We start from the raw sequence: 24,377 nt of genomic DNA on the forward strand, positions 1-24,377 counted from the left end.
TCAGCCCGTAAAGAACCGAAGAGGACCCGTGCGTGCAGAATACTGCATTCTGGGGCCGTCCGCCTACACTGACGCAACACATCTGGAACTGGTGAGGCAGACCGCCCCGAGGCAGAAGTGGGGTGCTCCAGAGCCCGCCCTGAAGCCGCTGGTCTGGAATGCGGCCCCGCCCCACGCTGAGGGACATGGCGTTATGGACCCCGTCGGGGCCCTCCTGCCAGCCCGCTGGTGAGAAAACGCTGGGTGCTCCCACAGCCACACGCCGACCACAGAGAAAGATGCCGGACGGAGAAGGGCGGCGGAAGAGGAAGATGCAAGAGGAAGAACAGGAAGGTCACGAGGACAATGCCCAAAATAACGGCAAGACATTCAGCTTTCGATGGTCAGGAGACGGCCGTTTACCACCAGACACAGCCGGGCCTTCCCCTGGGTGCTGGGTCCACACTTCCCTGGTCTCTAGCTCCTCCGTCTGGATGTCTCTTTCGACGTTATCTTCGTTATACTGAACATAGGCCTTAAAAACAAAGGTATGCAGGAGTTAGCATCGCGTCTCAACTTCAGAGCAATGTCTCGCACTGAAAAGAAAAACAATTAAAAATTATGAAGTTATTAATGGCAGTCTTCTTGCTTTTGTCAAAAATAAGTATCATGGCATAAATCACAATCACGCGAACATTGTTTGTGTCTTAAACATTTGCTATATACTGGCCTAATTTTTAAAAGTGTTTTCAAAAAGTCACATCAAACAATTCAGCTTTGGTTTGCAAATACTACCACCTAGCCCGCCGACGTCCCGACCAGAACAAACTGGCTGTGCAAAACCAAAGGCAACTTTTTTATTTCAAAAAGGTACATGCTTCAGTAGAGACAGTTTTGCTACTAATAGCTTTGAGATGAGGAAACAAGCAACGAAGTCAGATAATCTACTCAGCTCAGAGTAAGTCAACAGCAAGGACGGTGAGCTGTGGACCTCCTGAGCCCGCTCCGTGTCCTCCCAGCTGAGAGCGCACGCCAACTGCATGGGCCCGAGAATGTGTCGGCTGGTGGCACTAACAGGGACACAGACAAATATGAGAGGTGATCCCTGACTTCGAACTTTGGGAAGCTGGCCCGTCGCAAAGCCAACGGCAAGTACCAATTGTGTGAGACAGACTGGAAATGAGAGAATTCAGTGTAAGTCACTAGGGAAGAAGTCACCTTGAAAACAAGCCATGGACACAAGAAACGCAGGTGACAGGAGTGCTGGGTAAGGTGACAGAGACACAGGTGGGCGCCGGGAGGGCTGGGCGCGCTGGGCACTGCGCGAGTGGGCACTCAGCTGAGTCGGCAGGGGTGGCACAGGAGGCACGGTGCACACAGAGTGGGAGACCCTGCACGGCAGGACGCCCACCATCCCCAGGAACCCACATAAGGGACCCGGAGGTGATGAGGAGTGGAGGTGGCCTGCGTGGGGCCCCTGGACGCCGCGTGGCCTGCAGGCTGCCAAGCCCGTGGGGAAGGCCCCTCCGTGCCTGTGTCCTTGGCCGCTGCCGCCCAGCCCCCAGCTCCCGCGAGGCCCGTTGTGGCACCGTCACCCACTGTGCTTCGCTCGCCACTCACACCTCGTCCCTGGGTCACCACCGCCGGTACTAACCTGCTTGGTGTTCTTCTTCCCGAAGTTTCTGATGTACATGTCATATTCATTTACCGGTGGCAGGTCCAAGAGAGAGAACGTGAACGAAAAGTCCAAGTCGATGAGCCGAAGCAGCTTCGCGCTGCGCGTCCTTTGAGAGGAACGGGAGACACACACGTTAGAGTGAACGCGGTGCTCAGGGGTCTCAGCCGGCGGGGTGGCCGGCCGGGCCCAGGCTGTCCCACGGTCGTCAAAATGACACGGCCGTGCAGGGGCCAGCGGAGTGCGAGCACCAGGATTCAGGGCTCCCGAGGCTAACAAAATGAAGTTATAACACGTGCTGCTAGCGTTTCCACGGAAAACACTTCACTTTATGGACGGACAGGCCTTGACTTGCGTTACCTTTTTCAGACGCCACCTGAACTGTGGCCAGGGGATGCAGCTTGTCAGGTGCGTGCCCCCTACTCTTCCTGAGCCCACGGGACGTAACCTCGCGTCTGAGCATGTCGCCCTCCCACGAGGCTCCCCAAACCTGTGGCCTTGCAGACATTTCCTTTCCAGTCACCTGAGCTGGTCTCTCCGTCTCCCCCAGCCCCCCTCGGCGTGCCCGAGCTCACCCCACACGCGGGGATGGAAGCTCGGCTTGGACGGTCTCACTCCTTGCATTTCCCAAGATGCCCGCACTGCTGGTGCCCAGTCAGTGGGTTCCGAGCAAGCGAACGACCCTTCCACACCCAGGCGGGTCACTGACTCGATCTGCTCTCCTTCCTTGTCCACACGCTCTCGGATCTTCACCCCCAACTGCCCGCTTCCCGTGACCTGACTCTCTGGCCACCATCTCCTATGTTCCTGACTTATTACCCCCAGCCCTCCGAGAAGTCTTCGACCACAGAGCACCTGCAGAGACGAACCCTGACACCTGATCCATGTCATTTAAACACTCAACGGACACAAACCAGTCCACGATACCACATTGTGCTCTTTTTCACGTTTGTAAACATGTCGTAATGCCCCCTTTTTCATTTTTGCTATTATTTGTGTCTTGCTTTCTCTTTTTTCCCCCCTTGGTCAGGCCTCTTAGGGGTTTATAAGAATTTTGGCTTTGTTGGGTTTATCGTGACCACCCTGAATTTACAGATTTCCGCCCTTACCTTTCATTATGTTGTCCCTTTCACCTCTAGCTTGCCACTCTCTCTGGCCTCTGGAGACACCTGTGCAGGCCACTCATTTTCAGCCTTCTCTTTTTCTAATATATGCCTCAGAATAGCTTCAGCTGCCTAGAGATGCTAAAATGCCGATTTCATTATCACTGTTAAAAGTAGCTTCTAACTCTCATTTGACGTTACACCGCTCATTTTTCAAACGTTTGGGTTATTTCCTTATTACCTTGTTAATTTCTAGCTTACTGACGCTGGCCAGAGAACATCCTCTCATCGTTTCAACCCCATGTCCACGGTGCACGACATTTTTGAGAAATGTTCTGTGTATTCCTGAAAAGAACCTGGGGACTGCAGGTGCAGGCATGTGTTAGCTGCGGTTTGTTAACCGCGCTGTTCAAATCTTGCGCGTCTCCACTAAACTATCAGTTCCTGGGAGAGACAGGGTAGACCTCTGACTGTGAACTGTGAACCCGCCCTCTCCCTGCAGGGTGCGGGTTTTGCCCAGGTACATCTACCACCGGGCCTGGCTTCACACGGGAGGGCCGCTTGCCTCAACTGTGCAACTGACCCTCTCGGTATTCAGTGCCTATTTCTAGCCTTGCTTCCAGTTTCCTTCGATATCAGCGACACCAGCGTTCTTCCGTTACTGTTTGCTTGGCGCGCGTTTTCCATGCTTTTTTCAGCTCTGTGTCCTGACGTGTGAGGTCCGTGTCCCGGGAGTCACGTGCAGCACTTGACGCCGCAGGGACCTGGCTCTTGTCTGTGTCGGCCAGCCCGAGGCCAGACTCGGTGCCCAGCTGCCGTTTTGCCTGCGTGGCAGAGCCCATCGACCATGTTGAGTGAGGACGCGCTGGACTCGGGTTATTTTCTCTCCCAGTGAACAATCTTTGTCTTTTAATTGGTTCATCAGCCACTGACATATGACGTAATTATTGATGGATTTTTGGTGTGACCTGCCATCTTCCTGTTTCCTATTTGTTCCACACTCTTTGTTTCTGCTTCTCCTTTCTTGACTACTTTTGATTAACCATGTATTTTTCATCATTCCATTTACTCTTCTACTTGTTATGAATTTTTTGCATTATGTTTTAACAGTTGCTCTAGCTATTTTAACATGCATTTTTGACCTGCTGAAGTCTACCTTAAACTAAGTACCTTCACCTCTCCCTGCCAGGCCCTCATCGCAAGCTACCATCACAAGCCCCTTCCCCGCCCCAGTTCCTGGACAGAGCTGTGAAGTAATGTTGATTTCACAAGACGTCGAGGCTTCATGTGGTCAGCATCATGTGGTCAGTTCCTGTGACCACCCACTGACCCATTCCCTTGCCTTGTCCCTAGCAGGTGTCTGTGTTTTCATCTGGGGTCAGTTTCCCTAGGCCTGAGAAACTCCTTTAACTGTTATTTTAGTATAAGTCTGCTAGCAGTGAATGCTCACAGCTTTACTGTGTCTGAAAATGTACATCTTTTGCTTTCGTTTTTAAAGAGTATCATTCACTTGGTACAAAGTCTGAGCAGTAATTTTCCTTCAGCGTCTTAAACGTGGTCTCTAGTCTACGTTGCTTCCCCTGAAAGCTCAGCTTTCAGTGTTACCACCTCCACGTCCCCTCCCCTCCCCCCACACAGAGCGGTCTCTCTGCCCCCGCCTGCTGTTAGGGCCCCTCCTTCACTCTGGTGCCCAGCCATTTGAGTACACTATGTCTGGGTGGATTTGTTTTTATTTTTGTTATCTGTGTTTGTTTCTCTAGAGCTTCTGCAAAGTATAGCTGATAGATTCCATCAACTTTGGGTGTCCCAGAACAGAGTGGCATTAACTGCGCCTCCAGTGGGAGGTCCCTGAGCTGCAGGCCAGGCTCACTCCGTGCTGCGTAACTGGGACTCTGATTCAGCCAAAGTGGGTGACGCCAGATGGAGCATCCGACACGGCAGGCAGCACGCACGCCTGCTTTACTTACAGCCGAGCACCGAGAAACAGCGCGCAAAGGAAAGAACGTGTTAAGCAGTCCTCAGTGAAAATAAAATGAGCAGCTCTGTTTTTTAACAGCATGCTGAAGAAAACTATATTAAAACTCCATAATTCCTTTCACAAATTTCCCAGTGCACCTACTTTTGCTTTAGGGCCTGAGTCCGACTCTTTTGACGGTGGGAAGCTGTTGCAAAATCCACAAAAATTCCGCAAACGGAGGCTCTGGAAGAGGAACTGTTTGTATCTGTACCAAAAAAAAAAAGTATTTTTGTGAAACTGAAATACTTCTCTCTAGCAAAAAAATCGAGTAAAACAATTAGAAACATATGTAATAATTATACTCAATAAGGTCTTCACACGTAACTAATGACAACAGTGATAAACATCACCCTTGAGCAGCTGAGAGGCCGCTTCCGCTAATTTCATCTCACACTTTCAGGCGGCAAAGCAAAATCGACTGTGTATGTGCCACTCTCTGAGAGTTTTAGACACGGTTACGGATTTACGTAAGATCCAGTCCTATGCTCTCAAATTCATGCCCAGCTCAGGGAACTGGGATGTGAGCAAACGAAAGAGCTACGAGGCAGAGCAAATGCAAGTCACGCAGCTCACGAAAGTTAACCCTGGATCACGTCCTGTGCCAGACAAAAGCCAAGACGAATGCAGGCGGGTCTCATCAGAAACTTCACAACGTGCAGAGATGTGGTTAGACGGACCGCCTGTGACTAACTGGCCAAGAAGGCTGCCACCGTCGTGAACAGCCTGGCCCGCCACCCTCAGTCCACCTCTGACCCTGAGGACTTCTGTGGTTTCCTGTCTGGGTTCACCCGTTTGTTCACATGTTTATTCCCACTGCATCTCATGCCTTTGGGGTGTGTGTTGGTGTGTTGGAATTCATCAAAAGGCCGGAGCCACCTACCCTCAAATCCGTGAGGCCAGTGGGTCGGAGGGAACACGTGGGTCTGAGCTGAAGGACCCGGGCTAGAGCCCCACTCTGCACGTTACCTGCTCTGTGACTGTGAGCAGATGGTGTGCCTCTGCTTCCCCACCTGTCCGAACCTACCACACAGTACTGTCGCAAGGATTAAAGCAGGTCGCGTTTACGAGAAGAGACCTACCCTGCAGGTACTGAGAGCTAGCTATTAAATTTTGTTTCTGCTTTAAACATGAGGAATGCGGATGGCATTTAAAGCCACAGGACTAAGACCTGCAGCACGGCCCACAAGTGCTCCGAGTCAACAGTCAGGAAATGCTCACCGACCGAGTCACGCAGCGTTCGCGAGTATGTGAACTCTCAAATACCACTGTGGAACCTAGCGCACTGGAGAAGTTACTTCCAAATAGCTCCCTATAACGCTGGAAAGGGGAACGTGTGCAGCTCCTAAGCAAATAGGTCAATCACCGCAGGGTGACGCAGGGTGACGCATAAAATATTACCGTGACAGCAAAGGCTGGACACGCAGGACACAAGAATACTTTCACCACTTGGTGATGGTTGTCGAGCAGCCCTGACCCTAACATTCACTGTACTCAGTGTGTCCCTGACGCCCTCTAAGGCTCTTTACGTGTATTAGCTTATTTAATTAATCCTCACAACAACCCCAAAGAATATCTTACTCTTTCTTTACGGAAAGGAAACTGAAGCACAGAGAGGCCACGTAACTGCCTGAGGTCACACAGCTGGCCAGTACCATCAAGCGTGACTCTGTGGCCTCCTACCGTAGGTATGACGATCACCTCTGCTCGGCGAGGCTGCTCAACATGAAATGGCGCCCAGAGGGCAATTCTAGCTCTGCCTGGACAGCGCTGCACGTTGGCGTACACAATTCTCTCAGATAAAAAACACAACCAAAACAACGCCTTGCCAGGCACTGTCAACTCGAATCTTGCAAACCAAGCTACGAAAGGCTACGCTGGTCGGCGCCACATGGGCCATGAGTGGCAGAGGGGCTCTTGCAGGCCTGTGAGGGAGCCGAGAACTCAGGGTGCGATCCTGCACACTTCTCGGGCGCCTGCGACAGCAGGCTGTGAATCCACTGCCAAGTCCCCAGCGCGCTGCAGCCCCACAGGGAGAAATCACCAGGGGGTCCTGCTGGACACCGCTGTTGCCAGGACGGCTACCCACTGGCCTCAAAGGCATTTTTTTTACCTATAAATTTAAAAAAGATTTGATATGGCAGTGCGCCTCGGCTCAGTTCTGCTGCTTCTGCATGAGGCACAACACAGGGTAATCGCTCTGCCAGACCTGCATTTGGACCGTTACATTGTATTGACCACATCACAATTAACTGTATTAATAACTACTTGCCCTACTAAATCATTTAAAGTAGAATACTATCTAATAATAATTTTAATGTTGTCCTATTTGACATTTGTGCTATTTTCAGTGCTAACATTTTTTATCAGGATATCACAGTTTTTTCCCTTTAAGTGATTTTAACATATTTACTCCTACTCTTACAAGTAACTTTATCGTAACCAGATGCCAAGAATTTGTGAGCAATATACATCCCTCATCTCATAAAGAAAATGGCTGGAAACCGAGGCTCCCTCCGAAATGCTCCCAAGCCTCGCCTGCCGGCCACGTCCCCAGCCCTTCGCCCCCGCCAGGCGCCCTGGGCTCTGCCGCCTCACGGGGCTGCTCACCAGACGCCGCTGAGCCCCTCTGAGGAAAGTCAAGGACGGCAGCGCCAGACGAACAGGAGCGCGTGCTGCAGGGCAGGCTGCCGCACAGGGAAAGCGACAGGGCTGGGGACTCCTGCGTGAGGCCTCGGGAGGAGGCAGGCGCTGGGTGGAGAAGCGGCCTGTGCCATGTGCACCACGACCCTCACACACCGGTCACCAACAAGAGACTTCAGTGCCCAGCACGGCAGGCAATGCTCCGTGGCTGCCACCTGGAGAGGAACCGGATCTCAGCGCCCGGCGTCCCGCCAGTGTGGACGCGTCGGTCACGCACGCACCTGTCCCCGGGTCCCTCTTACGCTCCGTCCGACCGTGCTTCTGAAATAGCTTCGAAGACAAGTCGCCGACCCTTTCGTTCTCTGCGTTAATGGCTTTCTGGATCTCCTGGATCTCCTTTTTTCTGGCTGGAGGAAGTTCTTCGAGTTTTTCCCTTGATTCCAGCTCATTTGTGCCATCATCCTCATCTCCATCACATACCTCAAAGTCATCTTCATAGTCCTACGAACCATGACAACGTTTTTGGAAGCTTTAGGACAAACTGACCTTAAAGAACACTCACACAAAATGAAACATGCAATTTATAATTTAAGCTCGTTGTAAGAACAAATTGTTTTTAAGCCAAGAAAAGTTTTAACGTATATACATACTTCAAAGTCATCTTCGAAATTGGCTGTGTATTCATCGGCTCCAACATTTTCTACGTCAGTGTCTTCTTTTTCAATTTCCTATAGGTAAGAACCAAACACATAACAAAAAAATTCAATCACAAATTTGAATCTTGCAAACAGGTTGTGAAAATACATGCTTTCTGAGATTCATCTGAAGTTGCTAACTTAAAAATATAAGTATGAAACTGACATAACCTAATTTCGAATTCCTTAAGAATTTGCTAATTTATAAATATGACCAAAAAGAGGAAACAATTATTAAGCATATTCTCTCGGAGAAACTTCTATAATTCTCATGGCTAAAGGAGGAAAGAAGCATCACACAAACAAACCCCACAGTTCCAGCGACCCTCTCCCTACTTCATTCTCCAGCCACGAACACATCCCCACGTCTGCGCGGTCAAGGACAGACACACAGACACGTCCTGTCTGAGCTGCCACGTGCTCCAGTGACTAAAACATCAACTACGAGGTCTCAGGGCACGAGGCTCGGACTTGGCGAGTCCTGTCCTTTTCATCTAAGGGACGACGGGCTGCTCGAATGCCAGCCTGCCCCTCAGTACCCAGGGCGCCTGGTCGTCACCACCTACCCACGCCAAGCCTGAACTCCACCCTCTGCAACCTGGGGATAAACAGAGGCATTTTGAAGTCCTGCGGTGGGAACTGCGCTCAGCCACGCTCTGAGCTCTGGGGAGGCCGCACACATCACCCTAAGGCCATCCTGCTAGGAAAACCAAGGGTGCCAGAAATGAAAGGTCTGGCAAACTCGTATTTGCTCCCAAAGCCGTTCCTCCTCATCCGTGTCCTGTGTACTGGCAGCTCAGCGCCCTGTCCCTCACACGTACTCGCTGGGAGCCCTCCACGCTGGCCCTCCCCTCTGTCCGCTGTCGCCCCCAGCCCTTTCACAGACATCCATTCGAGAGGAAAGCTGACCGGACCACATCCGCGCAGGCCTCGTCAGCTCCCCACGGCCCAGAGCCCAAGCCCCATGTACGCGTACGAGCCGAGGGGCTTCGGTTTCCCCGGGGAGAGGGGACGACAGGCCTGTGAACGGGACCCTCGGGACGGCCCGGACCGGACAGGACGCACTCTCCTTACCGCAGTCTCCTCCCGTCCGTGCCTCTGAGCCAGCTGCCACGCGGAGCTGTCCTCGTCATGCCCGTGCTGCGGACAGAGCACGGCCAGGGTCAGCCAGCGGAGAGGGGTCTCCGGGGCCCAGAGCCCACCTGCTTCCCGCAGAGGTGCTGTCCTCAGCAGTTACAGACTTGGGTCCTGGCTCTGAGGTGCACAAATGGGGTGACCCAGCATTTAACCACCTCTGCGCCCCAGTTTCCTCCTCTCAGAAATGAGGAGATGATGGTACCTACTCCTACTGCCAGTGGGAGGGGCGGATACACTGGCGCACGCCGGCATCGGGAAGGTGACCCACGTCCCTGCTGGGGTCACTGGGAAAGGCGGGCACGACTCAGATGTTACTGCCCCTGACTATTCAGTGCATAAAACCGGGGACAGCATGGTGTAGTACCATGAAGAAAATGAAGCGTTTTCCATGTGTCCAGAAAACTATTCTGGTGCACTGTAGGCTCCATAGACACTAAAGAATTAACAAAGACAAATTCAGCGTTGGCACTATACAACGTAAGACAAAACCATCAGCCAAGACAAGCTGTCAAGTATCTTCAATGTCACTTCCGGACCCTTTCGGGGGAGAAATATGTCGCATACTTTGCAGTTTTGGTGAAAAAAAGAATGTAAAATGTCTCACTGGTAATTTCTTATATTGACTGGATACTATTTGAAAGGATATTATTTAAGAAATATTGGATTATATAATGTTCTGAAAATTGTTTAGTTTTTAATGTGACTGCTAAAAACTTTAAATTAAATGTGGCCTACATTGTAATCTACTGAACAATGCTAATCTGCTGCTCACACAAATATTGGGAAACAAAGGAAGACATTAAAAACTACACATTTTCATCCAGTAACTCCGCTTCAATAAATTTAACCACAGAAAGCACGAGGCAGATCTGTATCATTAGAAACAGGGGTTTCCACGATGAACTGGCAAAAACAGTATGCTGCATGGCAGGGGTGGGGTCGTGGGAGAGGTGGAAAACAGAAAAAGCGCATCCTAAACCCCAAACGTGCGTTTCAATACATGACTGTAAGTGATCACATGAGAAAAAAGATTACATGAGAAGAAATGTGTGTCAGGCTGTTTTTCCTTAGCGTGGCTGTAGCTAGATAGGAAGCGATCCAACCACCCCCAAAAGTGAACGAGTAAAACGTGCCCACATCAAAACAACACATCCTGTACGACCTGACTTATGTGAAGTGACGTATTTGTATATGTATGAAATAAAGAGATACATAAAAATATGGCACAAAATGTTAAAGTGTCAGGGGTTTCAGATAACTATTGAAGAAAAAATTATTCTTCAGAAATAACAGAACCCCAAATCTGCTTCCCACATTACCTTTAATAAAACAAAAACCTAGGAAAGCGCTTCGATGATAATTACGAAGATGGCACAAAAATGAAGACCAGGGACACGCTGACACAGGAGGTGAAGCGGCAGCGGATGCGACTCTCGGCAGGTGCGCAGGTCATTCAGGATGTGGTATGGGGCTACGAGCGCCCGTGCGCGTTAACAGCGAACGCCTGGCAGACCGTGCACGAGGGCATCTGACTGCCCCGCCTCGTGGGACGCTTTCTTAACACCAGTGCAGCTTCTTTACTCGCCACAGGTCTGCTCAGACTCTCTACCTCTTCTCGAGGCAGTTTCGACAATTCCCATGTTCCAGGAATTTGTCCCTTTCACTAAGTTGTCGAACTCCTTAATGTGAGATGCTGTCACTGTATCCATTAGTGAAAGCGGGGCGCTAAAGTCTCGTACTACTTAATTTTCTATTTTTCCCTTTAATTCTGTCGCTTTTTGCTTCTTGTGCTTTGGGGCCCTTTGTGAGGTTCTAATGCTTGCGCCTTCCTTCCGAGACCATTATTTCACCACAACGACATGTCCCCCTGCTTCTCGTTACACCTCGTCAGGAGCACGGCCACTCGGGATCTGTCACGGCTGCTGACAGTGTAACACGTCCATCTTCTTACCTTCGGTTTACGTGAGTCTTCTAATCTAAATGTGTCTCCTATGTGCCCCCGGCAATCAGCAGCCCAATAATCACGTGCGAAGAGGTCTATCTGAGCTTTCAGGAAAAATGAAGCGTCATCACCCCAAGTGTCTTACCTTCCTTCTCGAGTCTCTGTCTTTCCCATCATTCCTTATTAACATCTCTGCGTGCCTAGCAAGCAAACATGATCAAAAGCAAAATTAACTTTAAATGTATAACAAAAAATAATACATCTGTATCTCAGTGAAGGCTCTTATCACTATTTGATATGATTAAAAACTGCTGTAGGTTGGCAAATTTCTAAAGCATGCTTTATTAGAACCGTGAATACTAAAGCCTTCCTAACATTTTACTATTTCAGCAGTAATCCGAGCTAGAAAACACCTTCAGTAGAGAAAAGAAACTGTGTTTTAACATGTATGTATGAATGTATCCTTTTAGAGTTCTAGAAAATTCCTGTAATTTTATTAGACTCATTGTCAATTATTTTACGTTTAATATAATATTTGCATTTCCAAAAGAAAGATTTATTTAAAAACCTATTTTTTAATCACATGATAGTTAAGACCTAAAATAAGGCTTTCAAAATTTCAAATTGATTCTCAGTTTTTATTTTTAGTTATTTATTTATTTAGGAAAAATAAGATTTATTAAAGTACATTTCAGGAGAGAAACGGGCTACGCCAGAGATGGCCACAGCCCGATCCTCAGTTTCTAGAACTTATGTTCACAGCAGTTCCACGCAGCGTGTGGTTTAAGAGACACTCAGAACTGCACGCAGCTCTGTCTGTCCTAGCAGATTCGCAGAGCGAAGTCTAGGAATTTGCACCCTTAGGTTTAAGTGCTAGCTTTGCTCAAACTTGTAAGAATTCAAGCAAGGCACTTAGCCTGTTCTCCTAATCCGTGAAAAAGAATTACCAAATATGGCTGCCATAAAGAACAAACAAAAAATCTGGAGTTTATACACAAAATTAGTTTATATACAAACTTCAATCTGTAATCTCACAAAACCCACACAAAATAGGAATTATCATCAGAGTTTTACGGAAAAGAAAAGGCTCAGAAGGGCCACCCAACATCCCAGTGCAGTGCAGACATGTCACCACAGCTGGCAGGTGCCAACACACTGACCCTCACAAAACCGCAGGGGCCTCACCGCCAAAGGAAGCATCTTTCATCTGCACTCCCGCCGACAGACGAGGGACAGTGGGGCTCTGGGGGTGTGATGCGTGTTTAGCAGACGTGAACCAGAAGCTGGTAAAAGGTGGCCGACAGCCCAGTGGCTCTTGGCTCTGCCCTCTGGGGCTGGTCAAGTGCTGCAGGGGTGGGGGCTGGACATTCAGAGCCTCACAAACAAGTTTTCCCCCAAAGCGGGCACAGATGCTCTCATTTTGTAAGAGCAAATGTAAAACCGGCAAACTAGGACCAATAATGTATAACAAGTCCCCAAGCTCCTCCACTACACTTAAAATATGGTTCAGAGGGGTTGTGTCCAGAGTAAAATGGAAATAAGTTATCTGTTATCTATAATTTATTTCATTTACTGGCTATAATTAGACCCAACAAGAAAAAATTCATTCTAAAGCATTCTACGAGAACTGCATTACATGTAAGAATCAACCAAAGAGCACGTGTCCCTTACTGGCTGCTGGTCCCGTCTCTCTTTGAACTTCCACCTCGATTTCTGTGTTCACCACCCTATCAAACAAAAATTCCATAACCATTAATCAGTGTATCATGATGAACTGACCGTAATTACCAAGCTCTGTACAAGAAGGGACTAAAACTTTAACGGCAGCAGCTATCTTATATGCATCTCTTAAAATAACTGTTTTTATTAGTATCTTTAGTAAGCTAGGTAACTAGCATTAGGAAGATGAATAAAGGTATACTAAAAGGTGATTACATATTACTTGGGTAAGTAAAAGGAATTTAGAGTTATCAATTTCACATTATTTTCAGATAAGTATGACTCGTTCTTTACACTGCTTAAAATTATAAATTTTCCAACATACGGAGTGTGGCTATTTCACAGATGTATGCACCTAGAAAAAATTTTAACAATCTTCCCTTAATAAAAACTATTAGATTGTGCAAATAGACGTGTAGGTAGGTTGTGTAACAAAGGGACACTGGCTGAGTAAGTGCTTGCAGGAAGCACGGCACAGGGGTGTGAGGCTGGTCCTCAACCACTAAAGACGCCAAGAGGAGGGGACAATCCCTCCCCAGGGCAAGGATGATTACAGACCTGGGATTTACCCATAAAAAGTGCAGAGCGAAAGAAGGGCAGGATTCAACCACCACTAAGAAAGATCAGTCTGGAGGGCAACATACAACATGTACGAAAAGCCTTAAAAAGAGCTAAAATACGCTTTATTTGACCTATAAATTCTATTTCTAGGAAATTATTCCTATAAAATGATCTAAAACATATATTAAGATTCTTATTCTGTTCATCTCAGAATAATTTCTAATATCAAAAAAATATCGGTGACCTGAATATTCAATATTAAGTTACTTATTAAATAAATGAGGTTATGCCATGATAGAATACCATATGGCTATTAAATATTCCAGTATTAAAAATCATTTCCCAGAATTAAAAGAAAAAATAGCTTGATTCCAATTTTGCACTATTAAAAAGTGAATTTACAGACAGGAAAAAGGACAGCAAGCATATGTACACGTTACAGATGGACTATCTCTGAGTCTGGGATCATGGGTAATTATTTTTACTCTTCCTGTATTTAAAAATCTTTTAAAAATTACTTAGAAAAAGTCTAATTACACGTTTAACAGGAAGAACAGTCTGGCATCAGTCTATAAAACAGATCAGAATGGAAAGAGAACGAAATCAGTAGTGCTGGATAAGAAAAAATTAGAATTTAATGCCCATATGGATATAAAGGAGGAGAAAAAAGAATCGACTATGAGAATTAAACCTAAGGGAAAAGGGACTGGCTGGTGCCTGACCGACAGCTGGAGGAGGTGCACAACAAGAGGCCCACGAGATCAAAGTGACACTGACGAGTGGGAGGTAACTCAGGAGGGCAGCAGCCCTGGGAGCAGCCCCGCTTCACAGCTGCGGTCCTGGAGAAAGTTTAGAGTGCCCACTGCATGTTATGGTTACCTCACGATCATTATATCCATCGCCACAGTGATTAAGGAGCTAACGCGGTAACTAAGCTGAAAAGTGTATTTTTTGAGTACCTGAAAATCAATGCAAATAAAAATCTTAGATAATGCTCTCTAATCCCTCCTGATCTGATATTATATACTCATATATTTCCTTATCATATGGCTTCTCAAATATAAAGTAAGCTTCGTGAAAATAAAAACTTCTGTTTTGTTCGCAGATATGTCCTCAGCACCTAGAACAGTGGCTGACAGACAGTGGCCACTCAATAAATGTGAACGAATTATCTAGCAAAGGAAGTTTGTCAGCTGTCAGAAGCCTCTTCCCTGGGGTGGAAGTGTGCATGTGTTTAAGTCCCCAGATGCTGGTCAGGCACCAGCCAGTCCAAGGCCCCCGCCCTCAGGAGACTCTGCTTGGAGGGAGCACCACCCAAAAATGGGAGCATGAAATCCATTCACTTCAGAGTCTGGAAAAACGGTGCAACAAAAAGCATAAACATGAAAACGAAGACACTAAAATGAATGCAGGGAATTCTAAGCAGTTACAGTAATTTTGTCAACACACGGGAGGAAACTAGACCCTTTGCGATCAATCGTTTTGTGTACGTGCTGTTTTGTTTGTTTTGCAAACTTATACTACCAATTTTGGTCGAAACATTTTGCTAAAATTAAAATTATACGCTTAATTTCCACTCTAAAATATTGTCTTCCTCCTTAGTGTTCAATTTTAAAATTTTATGATAGATTTCTGAATATGCGTTAAAAGTACATCACAAAGCAATCAGATCCAGCCTCGTGTTTCCAGCTCAGGGCCCAGTGCACTGACCGACCACAGAGCGCAGGCCTGAGTTGCGTTCTGACCGTGTGACGTTAAGTGCCAGCACCGCCATGGGCTGCGCCTAGACAGAGCACCCCCACCCCCGGGGGCTGACCGCGGGACGCCCACAAAGGAAACACGCGGCAGGAGCAGTACCTTGGGTTCCCTTCTCCTGTGCTCTTCCTTCGACGACCTGTCCTTTTTCTCCATGCTACCTCGGTGCCTCTCGTCATCAAAGTGAGAGCCTTCTTTGTGTCGTTTTTCTTTGTGTCTTTCTTCTCCTTCCTTGTCGGAGAACGAATTACTTTTTCCTTTTGAATATCTCTCTCTTTTTTCCCGTGTGCTGCTTTTTTCTCGATGTTTCTTTTCTCGATCTGGTTCTTTTGGCTTCCTGTGTCTTCTTTCACCTTCTTCTTTATAGAGCCAGTACTTAAGAGGATTATCTTTGCTGTCACCATACTGCAACTTAGAAGGAATATATTGAAAAATGAGTGATCCACAATGCGGCATGCTGTGGCACACGTTCTGATGAAGGCGAAGAAAGCTGCACAACGCCCCCTGCCCATCGGCCTCTCCTGCTGCGGGAGCCTTCAGGGACACTCATTCGGAGGATGTGCTTCTGGAAAAGACAACCCCACTGCTCAATGCTGCCGGCCACCCAGCCCTAAGGATGACGGCGACATTACAGCCAGGTGCCCTCGCCGAGATGTAGGCGACAGCGTCCCAATTCCTCAGCTCGGCGGACAAGGCGCTGCACAGCTCAGCGACCCCCTCCTCTACAGCCTCATCCTGTCGCCCTCTCCCAACTCCTACACACGCTGAACCCCACCAACATGCAAGCCCCCCACACTGTGTAATTTCTGCAGAGACATGCTCCTGTGTGCAGCGCACTGCTGCGCCTCTCCTGATAGCATGCCCACCTGTGTCCCTCTCCTTGGTACTTCACGAGTCTCTACCCACCCACAGGGAGACTCTTAACCCGGGCCTGTCGTCTGGTCACATCTGCACCCCACATCACACGAGTGCTCGGTCATAACTGGTAGTGCCCACCAGAAAGGGGACGGCTGACCCGTACAGCAGGCTGTCAATGCCTGATGCACGTGGCTCAGGTCTGCAGTTCTGGGAGCAACATCGACGTGTCTGCATGGAACCCTGAAACTGAACTGTCCTCTGCCTTCAAGGCCCCCTCCGCTCATGCAGGCACTGGACGTCTGCTCTACAGCCACAGGCCCTGCATGTCACACTTCCCTTGTCCTAGCCCCCCACATCACCCCTCCATGCCCCTGCGGCCGCCTACCAGCGTCGACCCGCGCCATGCTCAGCTCCCCCAGAAAGACATGGTGACGAGCCCCAGACCAAGCTTAGTTCAGTCTACCACGCGTCTGTCACCAGAAAAAACTCTACGAGGATTAAAGTGCCTGGGGTTAAAAAAAAGTTATGAGGACCCAGAGCAAAGCAGAGGTGGTGTGCGGAAGGGGCTTCTGGGTATGAGGCAGACAGACTACTTCACAATTTTAACCTTACTTAGAAATGAATCCAAGATTCCACATGTAAAATTCAAAACAAGCAGAAAGCAGCAACACCAACGACTAGCAGCGTTAACTGTAAAGCACACTTAAACGAGCACAACTCCGCTCGAGCAAACGCACGTGGGTCATGACCACGAGTGGGGTGGTAAGCCTCACATGAGACGCTCCCAGCGCCCTGCCTCCTGAAGCTCGCCAGCCAAGGTCAGCGGTTACGAGGATGCCCTAGACACCCTGCGGGACACAGGGAATGACACCCTGGTGTAAATAACTACAGCCTTTACATCACATGAACAAGCTCAGCCTACAGTCACTTGATCCAGTAAGTTCACTTCCAGAACTGATAAGGGAATAATGACGAGTAAATGCAGAGAGTTTACTCCATGAGTGTCTTTACAATAAAAAAATTTAGAAGCAACATAAGTGTCTAAAAAAAGCAGACATGTCAAGAGGACTACGGCAGGTCCATATCATTAGACATCACGCAGGCATTAAAATACTGTTATGGAAAAATATGATAATTTAGGAAAATGCTCAAAATGTACTTTCTAAACAATTCACAGAACAGTAAAATCCAACTCAAAAAAAAAGCTCATGTGCACCTAAACACGCACCAGGTGTCACCCTCAGCATTCGCCGGGGCTGGTCCCAGGACCCCTGTGGGCGCTCGCGTCCACTGTAAAACGGTGCAGTGTCTGCACACGGCCTATGCACACGCGGCCGTGTCCTTCAGACCGTCCTAGATGACCTACAGCACGTGGCCCAGAGCAGATGCTGTGGAGCCTTAGCTGCTATTCTGTCCTCTTTAGGGTATCCACCTAAACATTACCTTTGCATGGGGACTGGTTTTCATTCTTATTATTTGTATTTTCTAAGTTTTCCAAAATAACCGAGTACTACCGTTGGAATCAGAGAAACACACTTGCCAGTGAGAGGAAAAGTAACTGACCACACGCAGCGCTTGAGAACCATCTCGGGCCTTGAATTCTGTCTGCATTTCCCCCAATGCCCCTCGCTGACGTGCCTCCTGCTTCGCAGTGCCTAAGCTGTGGCCTGCATACCTTTCTTTCTCTGTATCGCCTCTCTCTCTCCTCATCGCCTCTTTCAGAGTCTTCATCTCTCCATTCCTTCTCTTCAATTCTTACTTTACTTACTGCAAAAATAAAAAATGTCTTTAGTATTCCCAAACTGTAGCGCATCAGAAGAACCTTCTAATATCTTGCTACAGTCTTCACTGTCCACACCAGGTTACAAATCACACAGTAACACATAAGAAAACATGTTCTCCAATTAGAATACATTCTACAATCCTGAGACTGGAAAGTTCTAGAATCTAAACATGGAACAAAGGAGATATAAATGACAAGTGTACTGGGGCAACCTGGTGAACGTAAAATTAGCTCTTGGAAGCTTGAGAGGGGGCCAACCCCAACACACGCCTCTGCTGTTCTATGTCATTGATGGAGGTCCCAGCAGCATGGCCCAGCAGGCACATGCTTCAAGGAAAGAAAGCTGCCTCAGGATGAGCTGGGGGACTGTGTCTGTCCCTTGGCCCCTGGAGCCCCACTGCATATGCTGCGGACGCAGAAGACCACGTGCAGCCCATCTGTTGGCACCCGCCCCACCTGACCTGTGAGAAAGGCCACAGGGACCCAACAGAGCCACACACGATCGCTGATGATGCCCAGAGCATCATCCAACCAAGAAAAATAGACTTTCACTTTTGAATCTGCACAGAAAGGTCATTAGACTTAATATTAAGAGAATAGCCATTTAAGAAGAAAAATGAGAACAGAATTAAACATTCATTGAAGGAACTTCATTCAGAAGTACTCACTGAGCACAGATTACTTTCCTGGGAGCCTGAGATCTGAGAGCAGAACGGGGTGGGCCCCAGCTCACATGCAGCAGCGGAGGCAGGAATACACAGTGAGGGGGCCAGGCCTCCACAGACTGGAGGACAGAGGCTGGGCTCAGGGTGAGTACCAGGTGTCTGCCTGACGACACAAGGGTGCAGGTGCCATCGGCTGAGATGGCTCAGGCTGTGGGGAGGCTCTGCAGGCCGTCGGTTCAGTCTAGGGCATGTGGGGTTTGCCATGCCCATCGGATGTCAAGTATAGCACATACAGCCTGTGATTCAGGGGTGAGGCATAAGTGGGGACCCACACTTGGAATGCAGGGACAAACGGTGTTTGAAAGCCCTGGATGCCATCACCAAGGGGGACAGGAGCAAGACCACACTTTACAGAAGGGGAAACCAGTGGAGATGGGGAGGGGTGTGAAGAGGACCAAGGGAGGGAGAGGAAGCTTAGCCTGACCACGTAGCCCCATCCGCACATGCACCGGGGACAAGACAGGGCAACCAAAAGACTGCTGGAGAACAAAGGATTTCATCAGAAACAAGACAACAGCCCTGAAAGAGGCCAAGCAGAGTGAGGTGGTTACTTGGTGACCTGGCTACCTGGGGACCTGACCCCAAGGTCACCATTTCTAGCAGACATACCCTGAGGTCTGCAGCCCCATCACCCAGGGCAGGTCTGCTGGCGGCTGAGGGCCCTGGTGGGGGTGGAACCACTGTATAGCCGGGCCCTGCGGCCATCCTGGTGTCTCTGAGCTCACGCACATTCTATATATTTCTTTGCTATTTCTGCTGACTAATCTGCGTTTGTATAAGAAACACATACTATTTGTATTATGTAAAGGTTGTAAAGATACTTCCATGGCGGGGGGCGGGGGGTATACACTTTTACCTAGGGGATTCAGACAAGTAAAATTTAAATATTGCTTAAAATAAAACCGATGCTTCTGAGGAATTCTTTTTTACCCGAGCATAATTTTTGTTTATCTACGACATGGACTGAGATTTATTCAGATAGTAAGTCTGAAATGTTTCAACGGTTAAACTCTAGAAAATCGTTACCTTTTTCATTCACTGAGACGAGTTTCTAAATATCAAAACGGAACCAACTGTGAAAAGCACATGCACGTCCAACGGGGCATCTAATCAAGTGCAAAGCCAGCATGGTTATGAAAACCACGAAAGAGTTCAAGTGGGGAGCAGCACTTCTGAGGTGAGTGCCCTTCAACGCTGAGCAACTGGGAGAGGCGGCCAGGTGGACAGCCTGGCGAGGACACACACCTGTCCGCATGCTGTGTTCCAACCTGTCAGCCACTGGCTGGCGTGCGTCCGGGCCCAGCAGGTTGTGGTGTGCGGTCGCCTGCCGGGGCTGCTCCCTGCGAGCCCGGTGCTCTCGGTCCTTGTTCCTGTCTTTCCCTCGACTCTGAGACTTGTCCACATCCTGTTCTCTGAACCTGTCATGAAGCTTCTCTCCGTCCCGGTCCCTCCTCCTCTCCCGTGGCTTCTCTCTGTCTCTCTCTCCATGAGGACCTTCCCTGCAGCTGTAACTGTCCCTCTCAGCTGCCGTCTCTCTGCACTTGGTGTCTGGGTCCAGGTCCCTGTGCTTTGGCTCCATGGGCTCTGGGAGGCCCATTTCCGACCCCTTATGCGGCTTCTTTCCTCTGTGCTTCTTGTTTTCTTTGGGACTTCCTGACTGTGCAGCCTACAGCAAGGGAAAGAAACAGTTTCTGGATGAGGCAGTCACACTCGCTAATGGATCCACTGCAAGAAGGGCCTGGACCAAGTCTCCAAATCCACAGCAGGTGGAGTCACACTTAGCATTTCTGTGACTGGCAATAGGTACCCGTTTATAACGTGTTCACAGATGTTATCAAATGAAATCTAAAACACATCGCGGATTAGAAAGCAAAAGAAAGGGGTATGAGGCTGTGCCCTAAAGTCTCTGAGACACTAACCACCCGGGTCCCACTCCAAGAACAAGGATCCCTATATAAAACTCTCAGGAAGTCTCCACCTCAACCCCCAGGCTTCCTCCCACACATGCGCACACAGACCACACGTACACATACGGACACATACATGCAGACACATACAAACACACACTTACTCATACCTGCAGATTCACAGACACATGTTCTCTCTCTTACATACACATGTACACACAACCCAAGCTTTGAACCATGGCAAAAACCCAATTGGGCTGCGAAGGTGCAGGCTGGGCCAAGAAACCCTGTCCCCAAGCACTTCCAGAGCTACTAACCTCACGGCTTTACTTCTGAGCCAAAAACTCCTCTGAAATGGGCCCCATGGAAGCAAAGTTGTATAGTGCTGAGCACCAGGTAAAACTGTCCAAAAAAACCATACAGGGTCCATTCAGAACTCTGCTTAAATCTTTAAAATACATTACCCAAAGGTGTTTTCTGAGGTCATCGGTTTTCCAAGTATCATCTTTGGTTCTTCTCTAAAAACAAAAGTATAAAGTTAGAATTTTCAAAATTTAAAATAACCAATTTTGTAAGCTCTAATTTAATTAGGCCATTTTAATCAATGGCACTTAGTACTTAATGTGCAACAAATTACTGTCTACCAGAATTAAAGGTAATAAAAATACAAATTAAAAACGAAATTATTCACTAGTCTAGAATTACCTATAAATGATTACAGAATGTGTTCCTTTGGCTACTTAATAATGTAAATGTCCATGTTACTTCAAGGTTCTGGCTAAGCATAGGTAATACACACTCCCTACCTTCCCTGTGTCACCCTGAGGCCTTAAAGTGCCCAGTCCCTTGCTACTGAAAACACTTACTTTAATGAACCCGGTGCTTCATTGATAAATATGAAAGGTCAATTGGGCATTTGAGAAAAACCAGTATAAGAAAGAAAAGAATCAAGATGAACATATAGAGAAAATGACCCTAAAAGAAAATGAGCCAATAAAATCTTTATTTTGTAAAAAAAAAAAAAAAGAAAAAAAACTTTTTTTTGTAAAAAAAAAAAAAAAAAAAAAAAAAGGACATAAATTATATCCTCAAAAGATTTTTAGAACATTATAAGCACAAATTAAAACATATGCTACAAATAGGAGCAATAGAACAAAAATTCTTAACTTTAAATTAAAATTAACAAAGTAAAATATTTAAGTAGATGAAGCTAATGATAAAGCTGGAGAAATCTCCCAGAATATATTTTTAAAAAAGAAAACAAGAATTCCAAAAGGATAAGAGAAAATAGAAAGGAGGAAATATAGAAATAATAGAAGAATGTCCTAGAAGTGAAGGTAGACTTAAGTTTCCACTTTGAAAGGGATGATCAAATGTCAAAAAAAAAAAAAAAAAAAGACTGAAAAAAGACCCATAACAGACATTGGTCCAATCACATTGCTTAGTTCTGCAGTGCATAACTGCTCATATAATGATGTTACTGTGATTATTGGTTTTCAATTTTAAAAATCAATCTGTCAACAAATGACAGAAAACTTAAGTTACACAATAACTTATGAAAAGGTTAGGGAATGGTATAGATGACAGAGCTCAGGAAGTTGGTAGCCTTAAAAGATAAGCAGAGGACAGAAAGAGGCGTGTAAATTCTTCCATGGGCTTTTAAACCACACACACACACACACACGGATCCCTGCCCGTCCCAGACCCCCGAGGCTCAGCGTTCCGCGGTAACGGGACGCCTCGAGCTCCGACCTCTGACCTCGGCGCCTCGCAGATCGGGAGTCAGGCTCGGGGCCAGGACCGCTCGGCGACCGGACCCGTTAACCAAGTTCCATAAACCCGCCCCGCGCCCAGAACGACGTGCAGCCCGTGTGCACTCACCTTCCCGGGCTCCATCGCCGCTCGCAGGCCCGGGAGGCCGCGCTGCGCAATGAGCCCTCGGTACGACCCCGGAAAGTCACCGTCCACAGAAAGGTACCCTCCGCCGGGCAAGCGACGCCGATTCCTAGCAACCAGGAGGCGAGAGCAGCCGGGAACCGAGCGACCGCAGGCTCGGCACAACCCGCGGCCAACCCCAGCGCGCCCACGCGTCCGGGACTCCTAGCAACCCGCAGGCGCGAGTAGCCGGGGACTGAGCGATCGCTTGTCCGACACGCTCCGCGGCCAACCCCAGCGCGCCTACGCGTCCGGGGCTCCTAGCAACCTGTAGGCGCGATCAGCGGAGGGCCGAGAGATCGCTGGTCCGGCAAGGTAGGCGCCCCCTACCTAGCACTCCAACTCATCCCAGACTCCTAGCAACGGGCAGGCGCGAGCAGCGGAGGGCAAAGCGACCGCGGGCCATCGCCGACTCGGAATGCCCCGCGGGCGTCCCCAGCGCGCCTCCGTGTTCGTGACTCCTAGCCACCGGCTGGCGCAAGCCGCATAGAGCCGAGCGACAGCTGGTCCGGCAAGCTCGGCGGCCTTCCTAAGAGCGCTTGCGCGACCGCGAGTCCTAGCAACCAGCAGGCACGACCATGGGAGGGCCGAGCGATCGCTGGCCCGGCAAAGCCGGGTAGTCGCCCCCTAGCACGCCAACGCGTCCCTGACTTCTAGCAACCAGCAGGCGTGAGCAGCGGAGAGCCGACAGCCGCTGGCCTGGGATTTCCTCTGGGCCTAAAGGGAGAGGGTGTGGAAGGAAGCTGGGAGAGGCTGGGATGTCCCCGCCCGGCCGCGCAGCCTTCGGTGCAGGAACGAAGCTGCGCTTCCCTGACCGTGGGGCAGGCAGGGCCGGAGGAAATTAAGACACCGCTGCCGCGTCAGCTGCTGCTTATTCGGATCCACTTAGCCTCGTGCCACCTGGACCGTCGGAGCCCCTCGACCAAGTTCGTGGAAAAGCTATGTTCAAGCCCTGAAACAGCGTCAGACGCCGCAAATATCCGTCGGTAATGAAAAGAGCTTTTTATCTGTATTAGGTTTTGCACTTTACAGATTATTTTCCAGAATGCTGTCGTTTGATAAAACACACCCTGTAAGAATGGTAGGAATCATAAAGTATTTGAAAAGGTAGTTGCTAAAAGGATGACTGTTTGTATACAACATAAGTAATGAGGGCTGAATCATTAAGACAAATATTCTGCATGTCAGGTGTGTTTTATCAGAATTACTTACTGGAAGCTTACAATAAAAGCTAATCTTAAACATGCAGGCCTGGGGTGGTGCAGGTCCTGTTCCAGCGAGGCGTGTCGTATTTAACATTTAGTTGTTTCCAATGACTTCTGCATTTGTTTAGTATGCAAATGTTACTTAGAAAAGATTACATAATGTTTTCAGACAAAAAGAATAAACGCTTAAATCAAGTGTTGAACAATGCATCAGTAAGCATATTACTGACAGTCTGTTTTTGAGATCATGATTTTTCTGTAGATAGAAAATTTATTTCACAGACATTGTATTCTTGAGTCACCTACTATTATGAACCAGTTTATAGTTTTATGGATCCATCTACTTTGCTTATAGAAGTCATTAACAGACCTGGTAAGCCTTTTATATTTAATTACACTGTGGTTTTCAATATATCACTCCTATCTTTTCCATTTCCTCTCATCAGCTCTTAGGGAGAATATAAAGAAAAGGAAAGTAGGAAAGGCGATTTCATTATAGCGATGATATGTTTAGAGAGTGCTCTATATGAGGCACCAAATTAAAATTCCATTTGGTAATTCATTTAATTCTCATAGCATCCCACAGGAGATAAGCTGTTACTGTTTTTCAGATGAGGAAACTGAAGGCCAGAATGGTTAATTCACTTGCTTAAGTTCATACAGCTAGGCTGGTGAATGATCTGATGCCAAGTCCATTCTCTTAACCACTGTGTCATTCTGTCAACTGAGAAAACAGCTGAT

The 24,377-nt window shown here is 48.1% G+C and overlaps 1 protein-coding gene across 1 annotated transcript in view; it reads right to left on the minus strand.

Annotated features, from left to right (window-relative positions):
* The window catches only part of WDR60 (WD repeat domain 60), a 40,726-nt gene extending 17,724 nt beyond the window's left edge, over positions 1 to 23,002 (minus strand). Inside the window, exons 1-13 of the mRNA XM_006904460.3 lie at positions 22,378 to 23,002; positions 20,961 to 21,014; positions 19,835 to 20,255; positions 17,757 to 17,848; positions 15,326 to 15,634; positions 12,860 to 12,915; positions 11,334 to 11,388; positions 9,184 to 9,249; positions 8,065 to 8,142; positions 7,696 to 7,915; positions 4,877 to 4,979; positions 1,634 to 1,763; positions 403 to 514 (exon numbers count right to left, since the gene is read on the minus strand). Coding sequence (XP_006904522.1) covers positions 403 to 514; positions 1,634 to 1,763; positions 4,877 to 4,979; positions 7,696 to 7,915; positions 8,065 to 8,142; positions 9,184 to 9,249; positions 11,334 to 11,388; positions 12,860 to 12,915; positions 15,326 to 15,634; positions 17,757 to 17,848; positions 19,835 to 20,255; positions 20,961 to 21,014; positions 22,378 to 22,392 — 1,711 coding nt within the window. The 5' untranslated portion in view covers positions 22,393 to 23,002. The remainder of the gene's footprint in view (positions 1 to 402; positions 515 to 1,633; positions 1,764 to 4,876; positions 4,980 to 7,695; positions 7,916 to 8,064; positions 8,143 to 9,183; positions 9,250 to 11,333; positions 11,389 to 12,859; positions 12,916 to 15,325; positions 15,635 to 17,756; positions 17,849 to 19,834; positions 20,256 to 20,960; positions 21,015 to 22,377) is intronic.
* Positions 23,003 to 24,377: the final 1,375 nt, after the last annotated feature.

The sequence above is a fragment of the Pteropus alecto genome, unplaced genomic scaffold, assembly GCF_000325575.1.
Source record: "Pteropus alecto unplaced genomic scaffold, ASM32557v1 scaffold320, whole genome shotgun sequence".
NCBI classification, from domain to species: domain Eukaryota; kingdom Metazoa; phylum Chordata; class Mammalia; order Chiroptera; family Pteropodidae; genus Pteropus; species Pteropus alecto.